The 20225-nt window shown below is 46.1% G+C and overlaps 1 protein-coding gene across 1 annotated transcript in view; it reads left to right on the forward strand.

Moving 5' to 3' along the window:
• morgue (modifier of rpr and grim, ubiquitously expressed) overlaps positions 1-20225 on the forward strand; it is a 77125-nt gene that overhangs the window by 51478 nt on the left and 5422 nt on the right. Inside the window, exons 7-8 of the mRNA XM_055061730.2 lie at positions 3588-3714; positions 4785-4980. Of these exons, the coding sequence (XP_054917705.1) occupies positions 3588-3714; positions 4785-4970 (313 nt within the window). The 3' untranslated portion in view covers positions 4971-4980. The remainder of the gene's footprint in view (positions 1-3587; positions 3715-4784; positions 4981-20225) is intronic.

The following is a 20225-nucleotide window of genomic DNA, read 5'->3' on the forward strand; positions in this document are numbered from 1 at the left end:
TGAAAGCGGGGCGCGAGGACGCAAATTGGCAGGAGACCGTAACGTCTTGGGGGAGCTGATAGTTAGTTGGCCCTTTTGTTGTTCCTCGGCAGCCAGGGTAGCTTTTAAACCGCGGCCACCTCGGGTCCGACTCAAAGTACGAGTCAGACGAAAGCGTTTGGAAAGGGAGGCCAAGAGCCCTTCCGTAGTAGTGTTGTTTTGTTTTATTTTTTGAGCATCGGAGAATTTTCGCGAATTGAGACTAGGATTTCTTTCAATAAGTAAGGTATGAGCTCTGTTTATGTTTTGTTTGAGAAGCTCGAGATTTGAAAGACGCGTTTAAAGTAAACCTGTAGTCTCGCGAGGTGTTCATTAATAAGTATATAGGCTTTCTTTTTTTTGTGTGAGTAAGTAACCTGTGTGTCAAGGTTATCTGTGAGAGGCCTATCGTAATGCGCGTGTGTGTTATTTAACCTTCTTTCTTTTTAAGTGTTTTTTGAATTTTCTAAGGTTAAGCGCGTGAATTTTCAGTAAGTGCGTGATTTGCACTGAGAAGAGCTCTTAGGTCCAATAGCGCGTGTCCTGTGTGGACGGAAGGAAGCAGAACGTTTATGACTGGGTTGCTCGGGTGTGTCGAAGGCAGCCGTATTCTGACTTCTCTAGTACGCGTGCGAAGAGCTAGTTAGTAGAAGACACATTTGTTCGAAGGTTCCTCTGTGTTGCGTAAGTTACGCAAATTTGGTTGTTTATTTAAGGAACGTGTCCTGTGTGGACTAAAGGAACAAATGTGAGTCAGCGTGATGAAAACTTTGTATGATGCAAGCACGTGTTCGGAATAGGGACCGCAAAGCTAGCGTGATTGTGATTGCGTACCTGTGGAGTTGGCCAGACTGTTCAGTGGCAACAGTACGTGAGATAAGTAGGCCACTGTGGTAGGCTAGGAACAGGCTGTTCGCGAAGTTAGGCTGCTGAAGTTATGTTTGAGTATTGGTGTTTGAAAGGCTTCGGTTTAATTCTGCGTAAACCTTTACTCTTGTGCAGCGCGACGGTCGGGTTTGGTCGAACTCGGGAGGAACGTGAACGCTCGCTTTGGCGGCACGAAATTTTGGGGCAAAATTTGGGATTCCCAGTTGAGTGACTTGCATGGAAATTGTGATAGGAGGCCTGGTTGGTTAGCAGCTAATTCCGGGCGTTTGGACGCTGAGCGGTATTGTGTTGCCGGGTCGACTCTTCTGTGCCAGTTGTTGTAAGATGGTTGAAGGCATTCCAAGTACGCAGGGGTTGCAGAGAGCAAAGCCATCGTCTTGCTCGCCAGCCGTTCTCTTCCTGCCCAGCGGTTGCCTGCACTGTCCAGGCGAGATTTTCCGGGCCATGGAGGAGCTGTTAAGAATGGCCATACGGGGTGGCAACGTGCCAGCTTTCAGCCCGCTGCACGTGTTTCAAGCCCACCAGTTCGGAGAACTGCGAAGAGCCGACAGCCACGAGGCGCGTGATCAACTCCGGAAATTGGTACTTGGCCGCACCACCCGGGACAAAGCAGTTCTACGAGGCCCTCTGACGTCGGCACTGAAAGCTGGGCAGTACCGAGAACTGCGGATGACCGGCAGCCACGTGGCGCGCGGTCAGCTCAGGCATGTGGCACTCCGCCGCGCCACACCAGATGGAGCAGTTCTACGAAGCCCTCGGTCGTCGACTCCGGAGCCTTTGTGTGTATGGTTTCGCACCTGTGTGTTTGCGTGTGTTTGGGCGATAAACGATAGTGCGGGGCGGCGACAAGTTTACAATGCTTGGACGAACCTTCCCGACCATTCCTGCTCCGACCCACCTCATCCTCCAAGCCGGCACACCTCACCCTCCATTCCTGCTCCGTCCTCGTCCGAACGATGACGTCGAACTATGACGTCAAGCGGAGAGCTTATAAGCAGCGTTTGCCGGCTGCTAGGGGGTGCTCGTGTCGTGATCGTTGTCGAAAGCTGAGTGCTCTGTCATGCTCGAAATGAACTAGTGAGCTGTGTGCTCGTGAACTGTTTGCTGTATGTTAGTTTTGCGGGCTCCATATGGGAGTCGCGCTAGTCTGCCAATGTATCCTGCTTAAACTGTTAATATGTAAATAAATCCTGTTCACCGAGTTCCTGTCTACGACCTTCATCTCCTTCAAATGGTGGCAGCGGCGAGATAGTCCGACGACTCCTACATCTGGTCGACAGCGGTAGGACCGTCCGACAAATCTGACATCTGCTGCCATAGCTGTCATTGGCACTGGCTAACATTCCCAGGTCTAGGTCTAGTTGACATATACAAATACCCATCAAAGAGGAAATCAGACAGGGAGACAGCTGCTACTATATTATAGCTTAATTGGTAAAGTATTGCACACATTGTGCAGAGTTTTGGGTCCCGCCAGCTGCTAGTTGTCTGTTCTTTCACTTTCATTTCTCTTGTCCTTATAATTCTACATTTCAATTTCAAACCGCACTTATCTTATATGCTTTCCTTAGTTTCATTGTTTGCATCACTTGGTTGTTGAAAGGGAAAAATTGTCATCCACCCGAATGTAAAAAAAAATTAAATTATGGGGTTTTACATGCAAAAACGATGACCTGATTATGAGGCATGCCGTAGTGGGGGATTCCGCAAATTTGGACCACCCGGGGTTCTTCAACGTTCACCTAAATCTAAGTACTACATGGGTGTTTTCGCATTTCGTCCCCATCAAAATGTAACCACCGTGGCTGGAATTTGATCCTGTGACCTTGTACTTAGCAGCCCAATGCCATAGCCACTAAGCAACCACAGCGGTTCACCCAAATGTAGCTCGAAACTACAAAGGAAATGCATACAGGCTTCTCAGAATGAACGCTTCTCAGTTGAGGAAGAATTCGTCCTGGTCCAGGATTAAAACTCTGGACCAATGCCTCGCACTGCAATCTGCTTGTCTCCTGTTCGCTGAAATGGTAGAGCAACTGCCCCAGAAAGGCGTTGGTCCCGGGTTTGAATCCTGGACCAGGTTGAATTTTTCTCAACTGCGACGCGTTCGTTTTGAGAAACCCGTATGGGTTTCCTTTGTAACTTAGTGCCACATAATGGTGGATGACAATTTATTTCCTTTCACGATACTTCCTTCACCTTACGGGATTCCGCATAACCAATTTTCCACATGGTTGTTACCGACAAATATTGAGGCTCTTTATTTCACCAATTTTTCTTGTTCTAGTTTAGCAGAAGAGTTTTCATGGTTATAGCTTATGATATTATGTCATCTATTTTGTTTAGCTTTACAATCCACAGTGCTTTTGTTTTCTGCTGAAAATGATTGCAAAAGGATGAATAAAAATGTTATGGTCTCTAAATGGCCTGAAGGTGACTGCGATAATGCATTTCCTGTTTTTCTAAAAACTGAACTGTTCAGAGGTTTCAGCTGAATTGCATAGTGAATTACTGTACCATCAAGGTGGATCAACTTTTCCATTGCAGTGTGACATGCACTTGATGTGCTTTCAGTTGTACACCATATCTGCCTAGGAGCACTTTTTTTTTTCTTGATAAAGTTTGCTTTAAATCATATGCTTTGTTGAGCTGTCTCATGCTTTTTTGTGGTGTACATGCAGGTATCCCATGAAGCCTCCCATTGTGAAGTTCCTTACTAAAATCTTCCATCCTAACATAAGCCGTCATGGGGACATTGGCATTGATTCCATACACCATAACTGGAGCCTGGCACTCACCATATCAAAGGTGAGCATAGCACCTGGTTCCATACTTTCAGCACACTCGCTTTTTCTCTTGGCACCGTGATTTCATAAGTCTTGATGGTGAAAATGTTTTGAAAGATCATCTTTAATGGGGGTGTGGATTTTTCTGGCCGAAAAATATTGGAAAAGTCAAAATTACTGCAACCATATGACCAATGGTAGCATGGAGGCAATCTGAAGAAATGCATCTAAACATTGACGTCCATTTAAAAAAGCATTCTAACCATGTTATCTACATGAGTGGACAAATTAAAGCCACATTGGCATCAACTTCAACCTAGGCCAAGCTAAAGGCCTGCATCTACAGAATTAGGCCTCAGATCTTTCCCCCCTCTCTCTTTGTAATTAGTAACAGGACGAGTTATATCAACATTGCTTGCATCCCTGAAGTAAATTTAGTCTGCACACTTAAGTTTTGTCAAGAAGGAATGAAGTGAAAGTACTGCATTGACACGGAAGACAGGCATTGGTTCATGTTATGTGTGTCATTGGAAAATTTTGTAGTTCCTGCAGCACATGAGCATGTGTCGACAGTGACATGACCCGTTTGGGATAAAGGTTTCTACTAAATATTACTAGAGGGAAATGTGGCACTGCAGTTGTTCAACAATGGGAATACATGGATTTTTACATGGATACATGGAGTTAGTACATGGATTTTTCTGCACCTTAGCATGGCTTCACTGAAAAAGCAAACTCTAGTTTCTTTCATGTTCTTTCATTGTTCATTGCTTTGTTGTGAATCCTGCCCAGGGGATGGGCAGAAGAGTTCTCCCTTTGAAAGTGTGTATAGGTTTATGGGATTCCCTATAGCCAGAAAGTTTGGAATTTTTTGTATTGTAGAAAGTGACCTTTGTTGACTGCAGTCTTAAACAAAGCCTACATTAGCCCAAGCTGTGGGGCACTTTATACACATCTTGAGGTGCTGATAAGCAGATGGTAACGTGATTGCAAGGGTGCTTGTTGCATCTCTTTTCCCTCAGGTTGGAGTGGACAAAGCTGCCATATTGTCTTTGGAAGGCTCTTTGCTAAGTTTGACTGTTATGCGTGCAGGTGCTCATCAGTATCCAGTCCCTTTTGACAGACCCATACTGCCTTGTCTGTATGGAGCCTGAGGTGGGACGGCTGTATCTTGAAGATCGCCTGGGCTTTGAGCGCACAGCTAGACTCTGGACGCTACGCTATGCCATGCATGGTGATCCAAGCGACTTTCATGGCCATGCCTTGGAAAGTGGCTGAATACTTCTACGTATGTTACATATGTTGTTAATGTATGTTAAAAGAATAATATGCTTGGTAGAACAAGCCTTTTGATATTTATACAGCAGTAAATGAAGTGCTTTATTTAGCAGGCAGTTTCAGCTAGCGAAACCTGAAGTTGCCCTCGAAAAATGCAATTTTCTCTGGGATGTGCAAAGCTGTCCACCACACAAGTTCAGAATCGTTGTAGTAACCATGCTGAACCCGTTCCTTTGTTTTCTTCCAGTCTGTTCTAAGCGATTGGAGAATCCAGTTCAGAGCAGTGCTATTGGTAATCTGAGCGCTGTGTTGTCGTGTTTCTTCGTTTTGTCTGTGTCCCTTTGTGCTGTTACCAAAAAGTACAGTGACCAGTTCTGTTGTTTCAATCTGGTTCAGGTTCAGCTCCGAAACGCCAGCACACATTGATTCAGATTTAGTTTAAGTTGGGCAAAAATAAAAGGTTTACTTCTGGTTCCAATTCAGTTCTGATTAAAGTTTAACACTGTGCTGCAAAATCAGAAAGCCTGTACATATTGTGATCCTTTACATAAGCCATGTTGTGAGATTGCACTGCCGAGCTCGAGGTCGCAGGTTGACCCTTGTTGCGGCGGCCAGATTTCGATGGAGGCAAAATGAAAAGGCGCTTGTTTACTTAGATTTAGGTGCACGTTAAAGAAACCCAGGGGGTCAGAAATTAATCCGGAGTCCTTCACTACGGCATGCCCTATAATCAGATCACGTTTTGACATGTAAAACCTTAGCGCTATGAAATTTGATTAGCACATTGTTCAGTGGTGTTGTGGGAGGAAACTTTTTATTTTGCAGCAGCTATGTTGGCTTTATTCTAGCACGGTGATGGTGATGCCCTATAGCTTAATTTTCTGGGTTTTTTTCCACGGCACCCTGTACTTATGTTTACGATGAAGGCGCCAAATGAAACGGCAGACGAAGGAAGATGACGCAGGATAACCAACTCTCCCACCAGCACGTGCTCTGTAATTATGTGCCAAACTTAGTTCGATTTTTGTGTACATCCGTGAGCAAAACTATGTGGCCCATGGGAACACGTGCCATACTGCATTGACGCAGCGACGTCTGGCATGGCGCAAGCTGTCAAGAGTGGCACTCGAGCACCAGTGCGCATGCACATCCCGTCATATGTGACGGCATGTCATGTTGTTTCCCTTGACGATGTACGATCCTTGCCAACTAAACGTTCAACAGGCAGCCACCTGTGCTGCTTCCTCTGCTGCTTCGTATCTGTGCCGCCATCTCTTTGAGTGGATGCGGCAAAGCTAGCTTGCGCATCTGCCATGCATTGCAATTTCTTCGGCCATTGCACAGCCTACTACTGCCTACTGTTGCACCTTTTGATGACTCGCCGGACATGCCTTGGTTCTTACTGCGACATTACATTCTCGAACGAGTTCCCAATATTTGCTGCCGACGGGCTGCTGGTACTTTAATAGAATAAAATGTCAATAAACTGCTGCAGTCTTTTTAGGCAACAGAGGACACCGATTGAAAAACCATGCTTAAGCAGCAGCTAATATTAGAAGTGCTTCTGATAACACAAGGCAAGAGTAACACAGTAAGAAGCATTGTATTCAGCTCGAATTGCCAAAAGGTGGCAGAGTAGGCAGTAAGCCACACAATAACTGATTAAACGAGATGTGCGACAAGCGCGCAAGCCAGCTTCGTCGCAGTCACTCATTGAAACAGTGACGCAGATGTGATGGAGCAGAGGAAGTGGCACAGGCAGCCGCCCGTTGAACGTTTAGTTGACGAGCAGTGTACCAGTTAAAGGGACACTAAAGTGAAAAATGATTTCTTCTGCATCAGTAAATTACCATCCTACAACACCAAAAACACCATTCTTGCAACGATAAGACATTTGGTAAGCCAGAAAAAGCGCAAGAACGAAATACAGGTGGCGACGCCTACTTAAGTTCCCGCACCTGGGGGCTGTGACGTCTTGGATTTTGATGGCATCTTCTAGGGCCTACTAATTATATATAGCGGTACAGATTGACTACATTGTGTTCTAAAGGAACCAAATATTAAACATGCCAAGTTTCGGGAACCCTTATTCAGCCAACGCAGCCCAAATGCGAAAACATACTTTGGAATCCCTGTCATCACGCCGACGTAGCAGCACTGGGGTTTCGGCGCGAAATTCAAATACTTCAAATACTGATACTTGGACCTTCATTTCCTCATCTAATAATCAAACAATTTTTTTGAAATGACTGCCTGAAGGGTTCTCAAACAATGCTTCATTAGTCTAAATTGATTTATTGTTTCGCTTTAGTGTCCCTTTAAGAAAGGCAACATGACATGCCGGCAGATATGATAGGATGTGCATGCGCACTGTTGCTCGAGCACTAGTCTCGACAGCAAGTGCCATGCCAGAAGATGGCGCTTCGATGCAGTTCGGCTCGCGTTCCTGTGGTCCATGTACTTTTGCTCATGGGTGTACCATTCTTCGGACACTGATGACAATATCTCCGTTTAAATTGGCAGCTATACTACATACGGTATTTACTCAGTTTCGTCCACTGCAGACGAAACTGGCTGTATCGACACAATCATGGATGGCGACCTTGCCGGTCTTAAGACACATGGCCGACGCACACGCCAAGTTAAAACAAAACTACCATTTTGCAGGCGAAACCGCCGTCACTATCGACGCGATCATAGATGGCGACTACGCAGTTTTGAAGGCACGTGGCCGACGTGGTGTTATGCATGGCAGTAACAGCAAGAATAAAGGCTTTAAAGGGACACTTAAGGCAAATATTAAGTCAAGCTAAAGCGATAGATTGGTGCTCCAGAATTGCTAAGGAGTCAATATTATCCCGAAGAGGGCCTTATTAGAGTTGTCGGACGACCCCACCGCTGTCAACCAGATGTAGGAATCGTCGGACGATCTCGCCGCTGCCACCATTTGAAGGAGTTGAAGGTCGTAGAGAGGAACTCAGTGAACAGGATTTATTTACATTATTTACATCTTAGACAAGACATACATCGACAGTCTAGCGTGACTCCCAAATGGAGCACGCAAGACGACGCATACAGCAAACAGCTTACGAGCACGCAGCTCACTAGTACATTTCTAGCACGACAACGAGCACACCCTAGCAGCCGGCAAACGCTGCATATAAGCCCTTGGTCCCCCCCTTGATTCCAAGCGAATGGAAACGTTCGTCCAGTCACCGTTCGACGTCACCGTAGATGAACCGCCCTTTTGGAGGAGGCGGGCTCACATACTCGTGTTGCATAGGTTTCAGTGGTCCGGAGCCGACGTCAGAGGGGCTTCGTAGAACTCTGAGCCGTCCCTGTTGACGCGGCCGGATAGCACATTGCCTGGTTTCTCGAAAAGCTCATGGGGAGGTTCCGCCAATTACCTCCCCTCGAGAACTCCCCTGAGCTGACCCCGCGCCACGTGGCTGCTGGTTATCCGCAGTTCTCTGAAGTGCGCCCCGTCCGGTTGGATTGGAACACGTGCAGCGGGCTGAAATAGCTGCAGGCCGATCTTAACAGCCTTCCTTGGTACAGTAAAAGCTCGTTAATTCGTATCTCACGGGACCAGGAAAAATGTCCGAAATATCCGAATGCCGAATTAACGAATGAACAGGAAAAACATTAAAATCAAGTTGGAGAAGCATACCTTTATTTACTGAAGTATTTTGCAATAGTCGTCTGCTTTTTCGCACCGATTCCGGCTGACATCACAATTTTTCTTAACTCTTCCAAGTGGCCAACAGCCTGCAAACTGTCGGAAGGGCTCCGGCAAACTTCCTCCAATATCAAAAGCGCCTCGGTGACTTCTCGTAAGGTGCGATGAGTCTGCACCTCCTCGCATGACTCTTCGTCTGAATCATGGTCTTCCCGGGCGCCCGTGGCATCATTAATAATTTCTTCATTGGTCAGGAGACCAGTCGTGGCGACACAATCGTCAATCGTGATGTAGTCCCGAAGGGTCACATCTGTGGGAAGGACAGCATCGAAGGTCGGGGAGTCATGATTAGTGGACTTGACTGGCAACTCCTCGGCTACTGCCGCATGCTCGGGCCTCACAAAACCGCTGTGCCGAAAACAGTTGGTGATGACTTGCGGAGGTGTATTTTTCCACATGTGGGCGATGATGTGCACTGCACTGAGTAAGCCCACTTCATGCAGCTTTACAACTTCTGAGCATAGAATAATTCCCTGTAGCAGGTGCTTTCGGTACTTCGACATCACGTGGTGAATGATACCCTGGTGCATTGGCCGAAGGTCACATGTAGTGTTGGGCAGCAAAAAAACTACCTTGATGTTCTTCAGTTTGACTGTACAGTTATGTGCACTGCAGCTCTCAACAACCATAATTATCTTGCGGTCCTTAGACATGAAGTGCCGGTCTAACTTCTGCAGCCAGCCTCGAAAAATGCCCGAGGTCATTCAAGCCTTCCTAAGAAGTTCTCTGTACTCGACAGGAAGGCTTTTGATGTTTTTAAAACAATGCGGCTTATGCGCCTTCCCGATGACAACAAGTGGCAAGCGCTCCGTGCCAGTCATATTGGCGGCACGAAGCACAGTTATCTTTTGCTTGCACTTTTTGCCACCAATGCACGGTTCCCCTTTGAAAGTCACCGTCTTGTCGGGCAGAGCTCTGCCCGACAAATAGAGAAGTTTTGTCTGCATTGAACACGTCACTTGGTTCATATGCAGCGATGGGCTCAAGTAGCTTCACATTTTTCCACTGGGTGGTCACGCTTTCATCAACGCTGGCCTTTTCACCGCACACTCTTCTGAAGCTCTGAACAAGTCAATGTTCATCATTGCAGCATACTTCTCACCTTGTGCCATGATGAGAAGTCCGCTCAAAGGCAGATGTGCGTTGCGACAGTCAGTAACCCACTGGAGCAAAGCTTCTTCGAGCTGGGGATGAGCTGCGGTTCGCAACCGCTTTCTTGATGCATGAAACTCCTCGCTTTCCAAGGCTTGAAGAATCTGTCCATTTTTATGTACGTTCCAAACGTGCTCTGCTTCACGTTGTACTTGGTCATAACATGCTATCACAATTCGCCATTCTTCAAAACCTGCAAAATTTCCACCTTATTCGCCAAGGTCTTGGCTTAGTACTTCTGCCGCTTTGCCGGAATTGCCATCACTGTAGCGCCCGATGGTGGTGGCATGCAAAACACGGTCACAACGAAAAAAGAAAACTCCGCAAGAAGAGATGATACCGGCTGAACAACAGCAGGGCAAATGGCATCGAAGGCACAGTGGAGCGAAGAAAGAAGACACTGGCGTTTGGTGATGCTGCGATTGCCCCCACCATAGAGTTTCTCACTATAACACCTAGAGGGAAATCTGGCGCCACCGTCTATGGGAGTTTCTTAAGGGGGCACCGTGCCGGCATGGGAATGACGGTATATGTGTCTGCGAGGCTCGTGTTGGCTGGTGTTGTAAGAGGCTTCATCTAAAACGTGGACATGGCTACACAAATAACGCGTTCTTAAAGTAAAATCTTCATGAAATGTTTCCATTCACGCATATTACATCTTTACTCACCTACAGTGCATGACCAAGCGAAGAAAAGCAAGAACAAACTACAAACTGTTCCAAAGCGAGCACGAATCTTGTCGTCTGCCCTCCAACTTTAGCGGTCCGCTGATACTTTTTACCTATCATATAGTTGTACATGCAATAACAAGTTCTTATAGTTAAACAAAACATGTTTTTGTGTAATAATAAAGCTAAAACAGCTTTTCACGTGCTGTTTTAGTAGAAAATGAATCATTGTGACAGATGGAACGGTGCTTACCAAGCGCGTCTTCAAGGTGTCCTGTCTCTCCGAGAACGGCGCCAGTCTGAAGTCGCAATATACCGGCATTCCCATGCATACCACAGCGCAGCAGCACCAGATTTCCCTCTAGTTAATGTAGTGAGAAACTCTATGGCCCCCACTAATCGATGACGATGGCGATGCCTCTCAGGTTTCGGTTTCACTCCTGTGGTGCCAGCGCTGCTTTACCACACTTTCGTGTAGTGGCAGCCGTCAGCATTTGTCCGAATTAAGCGGTGCGGGGCCGAATTCTGATGAATTAACGAAGGTTTCGTCCCATAGACTAACATGCACATTGGCTGGGACCAATAGAGCCGTCCGAATTATCCAAATTTCCGAATTAACGGGAGTCACATTAACGAGCTTTTACTGTAATAGAGAAATTGAGGTAAATGTAGGACATGACTTAGACTGCCTAGGAACATTCGAGTACTTGCCCAATGATGAAGGCACTCCTCATTTAAATTCTGTCACTATTATTCAACCACTGATTGTATAAACGTCATAGTATTGCATTAGAAGATGAAAGAAAATGCTACTTGTCCAGTTATGTTTCATTTTTGGAAAAAAGAACTCATTGACATTACTCTTTACTACACATGCAGTGAGAAGTTTCATTTTTGCTCGACTCTGCGCCGCCTGCGCTTTCACGTCTCAGTAGTTTCATTATCGTGTAGTGCTGCGCTGGTTTGGTGGCTCGCAAGACTCGCACAGACTGCAAGTAGCAGAGAATTCCACGTAATGTCGCAAGATGCCCAAATGGTCCATGCTACTTGACCAAAAGCAGCTACAGCGGCGAATCCACTGCTCCGTCTTCGCTCGGTTTCTGCTTGGCCGCGCGTTTGCGTTTCGTGCAAAAAACCGTACCGTCGTCTCTCGGGCACCATTCTACTCGCAGACGCCACCAAAGGGCGGTGATGGCGTATGCAACGTCGCCACTCCCTGGTTGGATGGTAGGCGATTTGAATTGCGCTAAAGGTATTTGGACCCTTCAAATACAATTTTCTCGTAAACTAAGTCTTTTCTTGGCGTGAAACAAGCATTGCGAAATTATTGGATGGAATGGTATTTAAACAGTCCATGTCGACTTAGTGTTTGCCTTTAGTGTCCCTCCAAGGGCACAAATAGGGAGGAAGCGTTTCAGCGTTACTGTCATTCACGTACGATTATTGCTGGTGACTATGGCGATACGGACTCTGCCACTTCGTTTCGGTTGGACGCTAGCACCATTCTTGTGCTTTTGCACAAGGTCACACATTTGCGGACTCCACACTCACCGAGTTCCAAGAGTGGTTCTAATTAACCAATCTATGGCCAAACATGTCCGAATTAACGAGAGCTTGACTGCAGTAATTAATGCATACGCCTGCTGGGACCAGGGGACGAGTCGAAATTATCCAATTTTTTGAATAAACAAGGGTCGAATTAACGAGGTTTTACTGTATAAGCTGTACAAATTTCCCTTATAGTTGGGTGAGCAGTTCTTTTAGAAAACGTACATCATGGATCTTAAGAATGCAAGATTGACATTTTGCGAAAAACAGTTATCACAAGGGTTTAAAGGGTTCTAACAGAATGCACACCATATTTTGCTTTCTTTCAATCATCCCCAAAGATGGCTTGGTTTCTTTTGCTTCATTATTCTTTGCATTCTGAGGAGTAACAAAACTCTGCTTTGTCAACATGCTTGTTATCAAGTCAGTTTGAAGCAATATCACAGAATTCATGTGGTTTGATTACAGGTGCATTCAAAACACAACTTTTTGCATGTAGGGGCACAATGTAGAAAACTGCATGGATAAAATTGAACAAACATCAAAGAAACGGCCACGATGACGCTATACACTGCAGCAGTTTGCTCACTAGGAAATATTGCAGTGACAGCTAACGAAGTTTTGATAAACCGAATACAGTTAGCGCGGTTATAACGAAGCCACTTATAGCGAAATAGTGGTTATAACGAAGGGATTTCAATTTCCCATTCCCATTTTTGCATTTTCAATACATTTGGGGTCCGGTTTTAACGAAGTAAATAAGAGTGCATCAACGGATATAACGAAGAGATTTACTACCAACCGAAAAATAGTCTTTCAATCAACACATTCTTGCGTCCTTGAGGTGATTTTTTTCCGCGAAAATAAGAGCAAAAATTGGAGGACGCTTAAGCTTCGCCTTCAAGAGTGGAACGCGACAGCGTTCACGACGACCCGCCAAGAGGCGTACGACAATGCGCTACGGCGCAGCAATCACTTACGAGGCGCCCCGCATCGGACTTTTCACCCACCAATCGCGCGGTGAGTGTCGAGCAACGCAGCGTTCGGCGCGGCAACTAAACGTGCTCCTGAGCAAGCGGAACGAACCAAAGAACTCGGTGTCTCGGAGGGGGAAACGATGTACGCCAGCCAAACGTCGTGATTGGCACGGGCAGAGAGATAGACAGATAGTGATCTAAAGAAAGGAAGGACGCTTGATTCTGCAACCCGTGAGGCAGCACGGCGAAGCGTCGTCAGGGAAGAGAGAGTCCGGGCCGTGACGCGCCTTGCACCGGTCCCCGCACAGCCCCAATGCTCGCGTGGCGCGCGATCTGTCGGGGCAGCGCCGTACATTGAGAGGAGGGGATCTTCTGTGTTTGCCGCAAGATGGCTCTGCGTGTGCGGAAAGCGCAGAAGAAATGTAGCTGAAACGTACTTCGTTATTTGTGTAACTTCAACTTCTGTAAGTTACATGCTCATAATTACCGATATACACTGCAGTATAACTTTCTACGGCACGTTTCTAAGACAACACCGCATTCAGTAGAGGTGCTTTTGTACCGCTTTGAAGCAACGAACTCGTGGCTGAGTGGTAGCGTCTCCGCCGTCTCGCACTCCGGAGACCCTGGTTTGATTCCCACCCAGCCCATCTTGCGAGTTGTTTTTTATTCTTGAAGTGCCTCCCGGGATTTATCGCTCACGGCCAACGCCACCGACGCCGACGGCACCGGCTCTTCTGCGACACGAGCTCCTTAACACTGTCGCGTTGAAATTCGGCTGACAGCGTCCTTTCGTGGCGTCGTCTGCTCTCCCGCGGAGCGAAAGGTTGCTCCCGAAGCAGCAGCGCGGAGGCGGCGCCTGCTGGGGACGAAGCTTCTACCGCAATTGACGTCGCTGCAACCGCTGATGCTGCCGCCGCGACGGCCTGCTTGGAGCAGCTTTGGGTTTCCGCTAGCGACTTGAACCTTGTGCCTGCGGGTCTAAGCCACATGGACTTCGTTTTCGCCGACGAAGACCTTGTTGCCACCGAGGACTTCACGACTTAAGTTGCCGGGAGTGTCACGGAAGAGACCTTGGCGGACAGCGCTTCTGACAGCGAATGCGACAGTGCTAGTTGTGCCCCTAAGCCGCTCACCTCCGCAGCGGCCATCGCAGCTGTTGACACACTACGGATGTACCTCGGGAGTCCGGAGTTCAACCAGATCTTTGGTTCGCAGTTGGATGGCATGGAAGCCGCAATCCTGAAGTCCGCGCTCTCGAAACGTGTTCAGGGGACGCTGGACCACTTCTTTCAGCGGCAATAAATCAGTATGCCCATGTTTGCATTTTTTTCATAGTCCACATATTACGAAATAGCGGATATAGCGAAGTGATTTCCGATTCCCGCCGACTTCGTTATAACCAGGCTAGACTGTATATCTCGCATATCAAGTCTCGTTATTCAATAAAATAAATAGCTTTACTGACAACATAACTCTTTAAATACCTGGCTGTGTGGCTTTTTCACCATTTCTAAACAGTCTATTGAGCTTATCCAAACTCATTGTTGCACTGCCTTGCTCTCCTCAGGCTTAGCATAAATTTGTAATGCTAAAACTTGAAAAACTTTGTTTTCACCCTACGATCCCTTCTTAAGAGGAAGCTTTAGCTCGGGCCCAACTCCGACGCGGCCTATTCAAGTACATGTAAAATGCAAAAACGTTTTTCTGAGATAACCCCTAGACCGATTTTAATGAAATTTGTTGCATTTGAGAGAGAAAGCTAAAATCTAGTGACTGTTGGAAGCCGAATTTCGATTTAGGATGTGAATTTTGCTAAAAAGATTGTCAAATATTCGACCGTTTGAAAAACATAGAAGCACAAGTTTACAAATTCATAGCTCTGCATCAAGAACAGATATCGCGGTTCTGTAAACGGTATCCATTAGATCATTCAAAGCGGACAAATACCATATGTCATTTTACATCTTATGTGAATTTGTTACGTTGGTTACAAGGGTTCTGCAAAAGCTGTATTTTCATATTACTAATTTTTTTTAGATTCATGTGTAACATATCAATTTTGTCCGCTTTAGATGTACTATTAGACGAAATTCACAGAATTGTATCATCCTTTTTCGTTGTCGAGTTACAAAGTTGTAAACTTGATAGTTTCCTTTTTTGAAAATATTCGATTTTTGCCAATTTTTAATAAAATATTGACGACCTAACTCAATAATTCGAAACCAGCAGTCACTAGATTTTAAGTTTTTCTTTTAAATGCAACAAACCTCGTGAAATTTGGTGCTGTGGTTGCCAAGAAAAACGAATTCTCCTTTTACATGTATTTAGATAGGAGCAACAGAGCTAAAGCTCCCTCTTAACCCTGTAATGTGCCAACACAGTTGCATATCAAGGAAAATTGTTCAACTTTTGAGGAGTAATTTAGCACAAAAAGAAAAAGAAACTATTACTGTGTTTTTTCACATATAACGCACACCCTAACGAAACCACCCAAAAAGAAATAAAAAGGCAATCTGCACTTATAACCTACAGAAAACACTTCAACAACAATGCTCAAATCTTTGCAGAAGTAGTCTCCATTCACGGGTGCACAACTCAACCATGTTGTATCTTCAGCCAGCGACTCTGTTCTCCCCCTCTTTGGCGACGCTGATAAACCAGCATACACACAACGTACGTGATCGTAGACAAATCAGTCATGTGACATGTGACATGGAGCATGTCACTTCACAGCTAACATTTACACAACAGGATGGCAATGCCAACAAAGCAGCCTTTACATGGGCAACATAGACAGAGCAAATTTGACAGAGTTGAAAATCCCCAACGGTGATTTTGCACTTCCGAGAGAGCGCCATGCGAATGGGCGACGTATGATCGCGTGATACAGAATGCACAAGGTCAAGTAGTGCTTTGCTCCATTGTGCGAATACAGCACGGCCGTTGAGTGCAGCTCATGGTGATCAGAGTTCTAGTTTGCCTGCAGTATTCGCTAACTACTAAATGCAGAGTGGCAGCCTGTAAAGAGGATAATAGGCAACCATAAAAGATGGCAGAAGGGAGCTTTAACAAACGAGGTAGGAAGAGGTTGGGGTTCCCAGGAGATAACGAAACTTCGAATGGCAGAAAGCCTTGCCTTGAGGTGTGGCTTCACGGTAGCATGGCCGAGCACGCTGCCGTGAAACCACACCTCAAGACAAAATCCACGTATAACCCGCACTTCAGCTTTTCTGTTACGTTTGAAAATATTTTGTGCACGTTATACATGCAAAAGTACAGTAAATGTTATTTCTGTTACGCCTAAGTAGAATAGTAATTCGTTAGTACAGTCGAATCTCGTTAATTTGAACACGCTGAATTTGAACTTCTGGTTTATTCGAACTGACGCTGTGGTCCCGTAAAAGTTATGTGTATTACAATAGGCAAAAATACCCGGTAATTCGAACATACCGCATCTGACAATGCCCTCGGCAGTGTGCCAAACCACGCGGTGACGCCTCCGACCAGCATTGCTCTGACCCCGCCATAGAGGAAAAGCTTAGAGAGACCCCTCAACGGCGCACGCAAGGTCCCGTATAAAGTCTTAGGGCAATAACACCATCGCCGCGCATCCCAAGCTTTGTGTGCAAGTGAAAGCGTGCGAGGGGAGCCGATGATCGCAGCTCGATCACGCTCACAAGAAAAAGATGAAGTGGGGAGAAAGTGCACTGTCTTCTGTCATACATGAGGCACCCAACGTTGTGAGGCACCAGGGAGGTGTTTTCTCGGCACTCACTTTTTGCTGAAAGACAGCATGAATGTCGCTTCGCTCGCTGCAGCTGCCGCGTTTCCTCACGCCAGCGTGCTTACAGCGAGTTTCCGTGGTCGAGGGATATGCGTTCATGCTTGCTTGTGTGCGCTTGACAACATGCTTGTTAATTAGTTGGTATGCCTATGTTTACAAGTTTATACGGCTGACAAAACTACTATCCTTGCTTCATATAGCTGTCCACTAATTTGCTATCGCAATCAATACTTCACCTTTTGAGCTTTCTTACAATGATGAGTCTAAACCGAGTCATCTCAATGGAAAGATTATCGAAGACAGTGCGCCACATCTGGTTCTGTACAACAAGAAGGACGCGAAGGAGACACCCAGTACCTCATTCTCCTTATTTTTTGCACGCTGCGATGCCAGAACAGAAGAGAGCACACCAACATGATTGTGATCAGTGGCAACGACTTCGTCATCTTCATAAGACATGACACGTTAAGAACGCACGACGGAGAACGTAAATGCAGCACCAATCTGTCGGCAGATGAAGGAAAAAGCATGCAAGCACGCAAAGGGAAGCAGCGGTGGAGGCCTAGTCCGGCCTAGGCAACTCCGTCGTGGCCATCTTAGGCGGTGGTAAGGGAGCTTAGGTGGCAGAGGTAATTAGTGCCATCCATCTAGCTGGCGGGAAAACAAATCTGCTTCCCTCCCGCTCCTCCTCGCAACTGCAACTCTCTCGTGTAACTCCCTCACCTTCGATGGTGTCCACGGGCGCGTGCCTCCGCGCCGTCCCTACGGTAGCTTAGCCCGCTCCCTGAAGTTTCGTTTTCTGCCATTATCGGGAGGAAGTGGGAGGGGTATCGAGCGTTGACCTGCGAGGGCAGTTTCGGGGTCCTCGCTCGCTGTGTGTTTGCGTGCCGTGATATTTCACGCCTCACACCGTTCGTGCGTCGTGCAATGGTGCACGAGTACTTCAAGGCCTCCTTATAATTAGAACTTCTTTTAATTCGAACAAATTTCCGGGTCCCTTCGAATTCGAATTATCGAGGTTCAACTGCAATTGGTTTCCGGAATGATGCACAACTGAAAACCTGCTCAAGCGTATCAAAAATTTTAGTGTAGGCTGTGGTTTGCCATGCTGAAATCAAAATTTTGAAGTACAAAACTCGGTGTATTATATATGTGTTATACTTATTGCGCATGCCTGTCGACATTCTTCCTTTGACAAGCATCAAGTGTTGCCTTCTTCATGTCTTCATTACACATCTATGTTGACGTCTTAGTGTGGATCCGCCTGAATTAGAGTTTGCATTTAGGCATAGCTTGCAAATGATGTGGCGCATAAACATTGCATTACATTAAAGTTGCAACCTGTACGGTGCATAAAAACTGCATGTGATTACGTGTTGCTTAGGGGGAAAATAAACGTAATTGTATGCATCACATTTAGTTATACAGTGGAATCTTGATTATACGGCTTGCTCTGGACCGTGGGTATATGTTGTAAATCTGGGCATTGTATAATCTGACCAACAAAAATTGTCTGTCATACATGGTTTCGCATTACAGCGTTGTGGGGAGCTTCAGTTTAAACTATAGCCTAACATACTCGAAAAAACTCTGAATCCAAAATTTCCAACAAAGTAAAGGTGAAAATAACACTGCAGTGCAGGTGAATGCCAGACATGCTTTATTGTAGAGATATAGCGTACCGCGTACCATGATCCACGCCCGTCAGCATGCTAAAAACATTCTTTTCTCTCCTACACACGTTGAAAAAGATTGGTCACTTAGAGTTCCTTTGAGCCATGCAGCAAGAGCTTTCTTTGGAGTGCAGCCTTGTCTGCAAGGAGGTTACCTACAGTGTCGCTTGCACAGACAAATCTGCGAATGTTGTCGATGCTACTTAGCACATCTGCAAACATAGGCATAGGCATGGCAGCATCTGTGGCATCGTCCTCGTCCGAGGTGGCGAGAATGAGGACGATGCCACATGGAAGTGTGAAAGCAAGCATTTTGGACTTTCATATCCGCTGGGGCGGTATTCTTGATTGATCACCTTCAGAGGTAGTTTCACATTCGTGAGACTTGGCACTGGGTGCGTTAAAGTATGCGGCCGACAGCGCTCTTGGCACTTGCCAACTGTGGGAAGCTAGTGAGCTTGGCACAGCACCAAAAAATGCTGTCGACTGTATACATGGACACATCCAGTGCCAATATTACCCATTCATGCGAAATCTCGTGAAAGCAGAACCATCTCGGAAAGTGATTGCCCGGGTGGTGGTTGAGTAACGCAAAGTGAAAAGGGAAGTGAAACAAACGTTGAGAGGGCAGTGAAAACGAGGAAAGGGAAAAGACAGTCTGAGCTTCCTGCATGTGAAGGTGCACTTCTCCCTTCTGACTGAGGGAATGGCATCGCGCGAGAGCCGCTGGAGGCTGGTAGCACATCTCAAGCATCCACCATTGGGCTTGCAGTTTCACGGGAGCATCGATATGCATAATCTCGAGTGCATAATTGAGGCTTTTAATGCATTGTCTTTATGGGAAGCCCGTTGGGACTCTACTAAACCATCATAAAAACCTGCGACGTAGCAAAATCGGGAGACGCATAGCTGAAGTTCCACTGTATAGCATTTAATCAACCTATTCGCCAAAGCTTTGCTTCACATGCATTCAAACATACGTGTTCGATCTACATAATTTAGATAAGTACATTAGGTCTACCAAGACATGAGCAGCATGCAGTCCACATGGCTGCATAAACAACAAAGCCAACTGGATGTGTCGTCGTACTCCATTCAGTCGGTTCGGCAGTGGAGCCAGAGCAGCATCCCGCCTTCTGCTGCTGGCATGGGCATTAACATTTGTACTGAGTTGCTGTGTGCTTATTTTGGCCTCAGTGGAATGGACAGTAAAAGTCACGCTAAAGCTATCAAGCTTTTCATTGTGCGCTGACAAACAGTGACAGCTTTCCATCAGTCTCTTCTTGCATACCATTGAGGCGTGACGCCTACAATGTTGCTTGCCGTGCTCATCACGCCGTGTGTCCTTGCATGTTACATTATGTATCATTAATTTCCTTTGTATAATTTATCATGTATCACCTCCTTGTGTCTTTAGAACACCGTCTGAAGAGCCTGAGCGGCAATGCTAAACTGTGCTATCACTGTCGATGTCTCACCTTTCAGATGAAACTGGCTCTAGAGGCATGAAGCATTCTAAAAAATTTTTAATGAATTGCACTGATAGCAAAAGTGCAATTGTTTTTATTTGAAGTTACGAAAAAAACATTTACAAAAATTTGGGAGGTGACTAAAGAAGTTTACTGCAGTAAGAGCTAATATTAAAGTGGACCTAAAACATTTTTCTAATTAATCTTAGCACTGCCTCACTATTAAAGGATGTCATCACACA

Source organism: Dermacentor andersoni, chromosome 1 (assembly GCF_023375885.2).
Source record: "Dermacentor andersoni chromosome 1, qqDerAnde1_hic_scaffold, whole genome shotgun sequence".
In the NCBI taxonomy this organism is placed as follows: Eukaryota; Metazoa; Arthropoda; class Arachnida; order Ixodida; family Ixodidae; genus Dermacentor; species Dermacentor andersoni.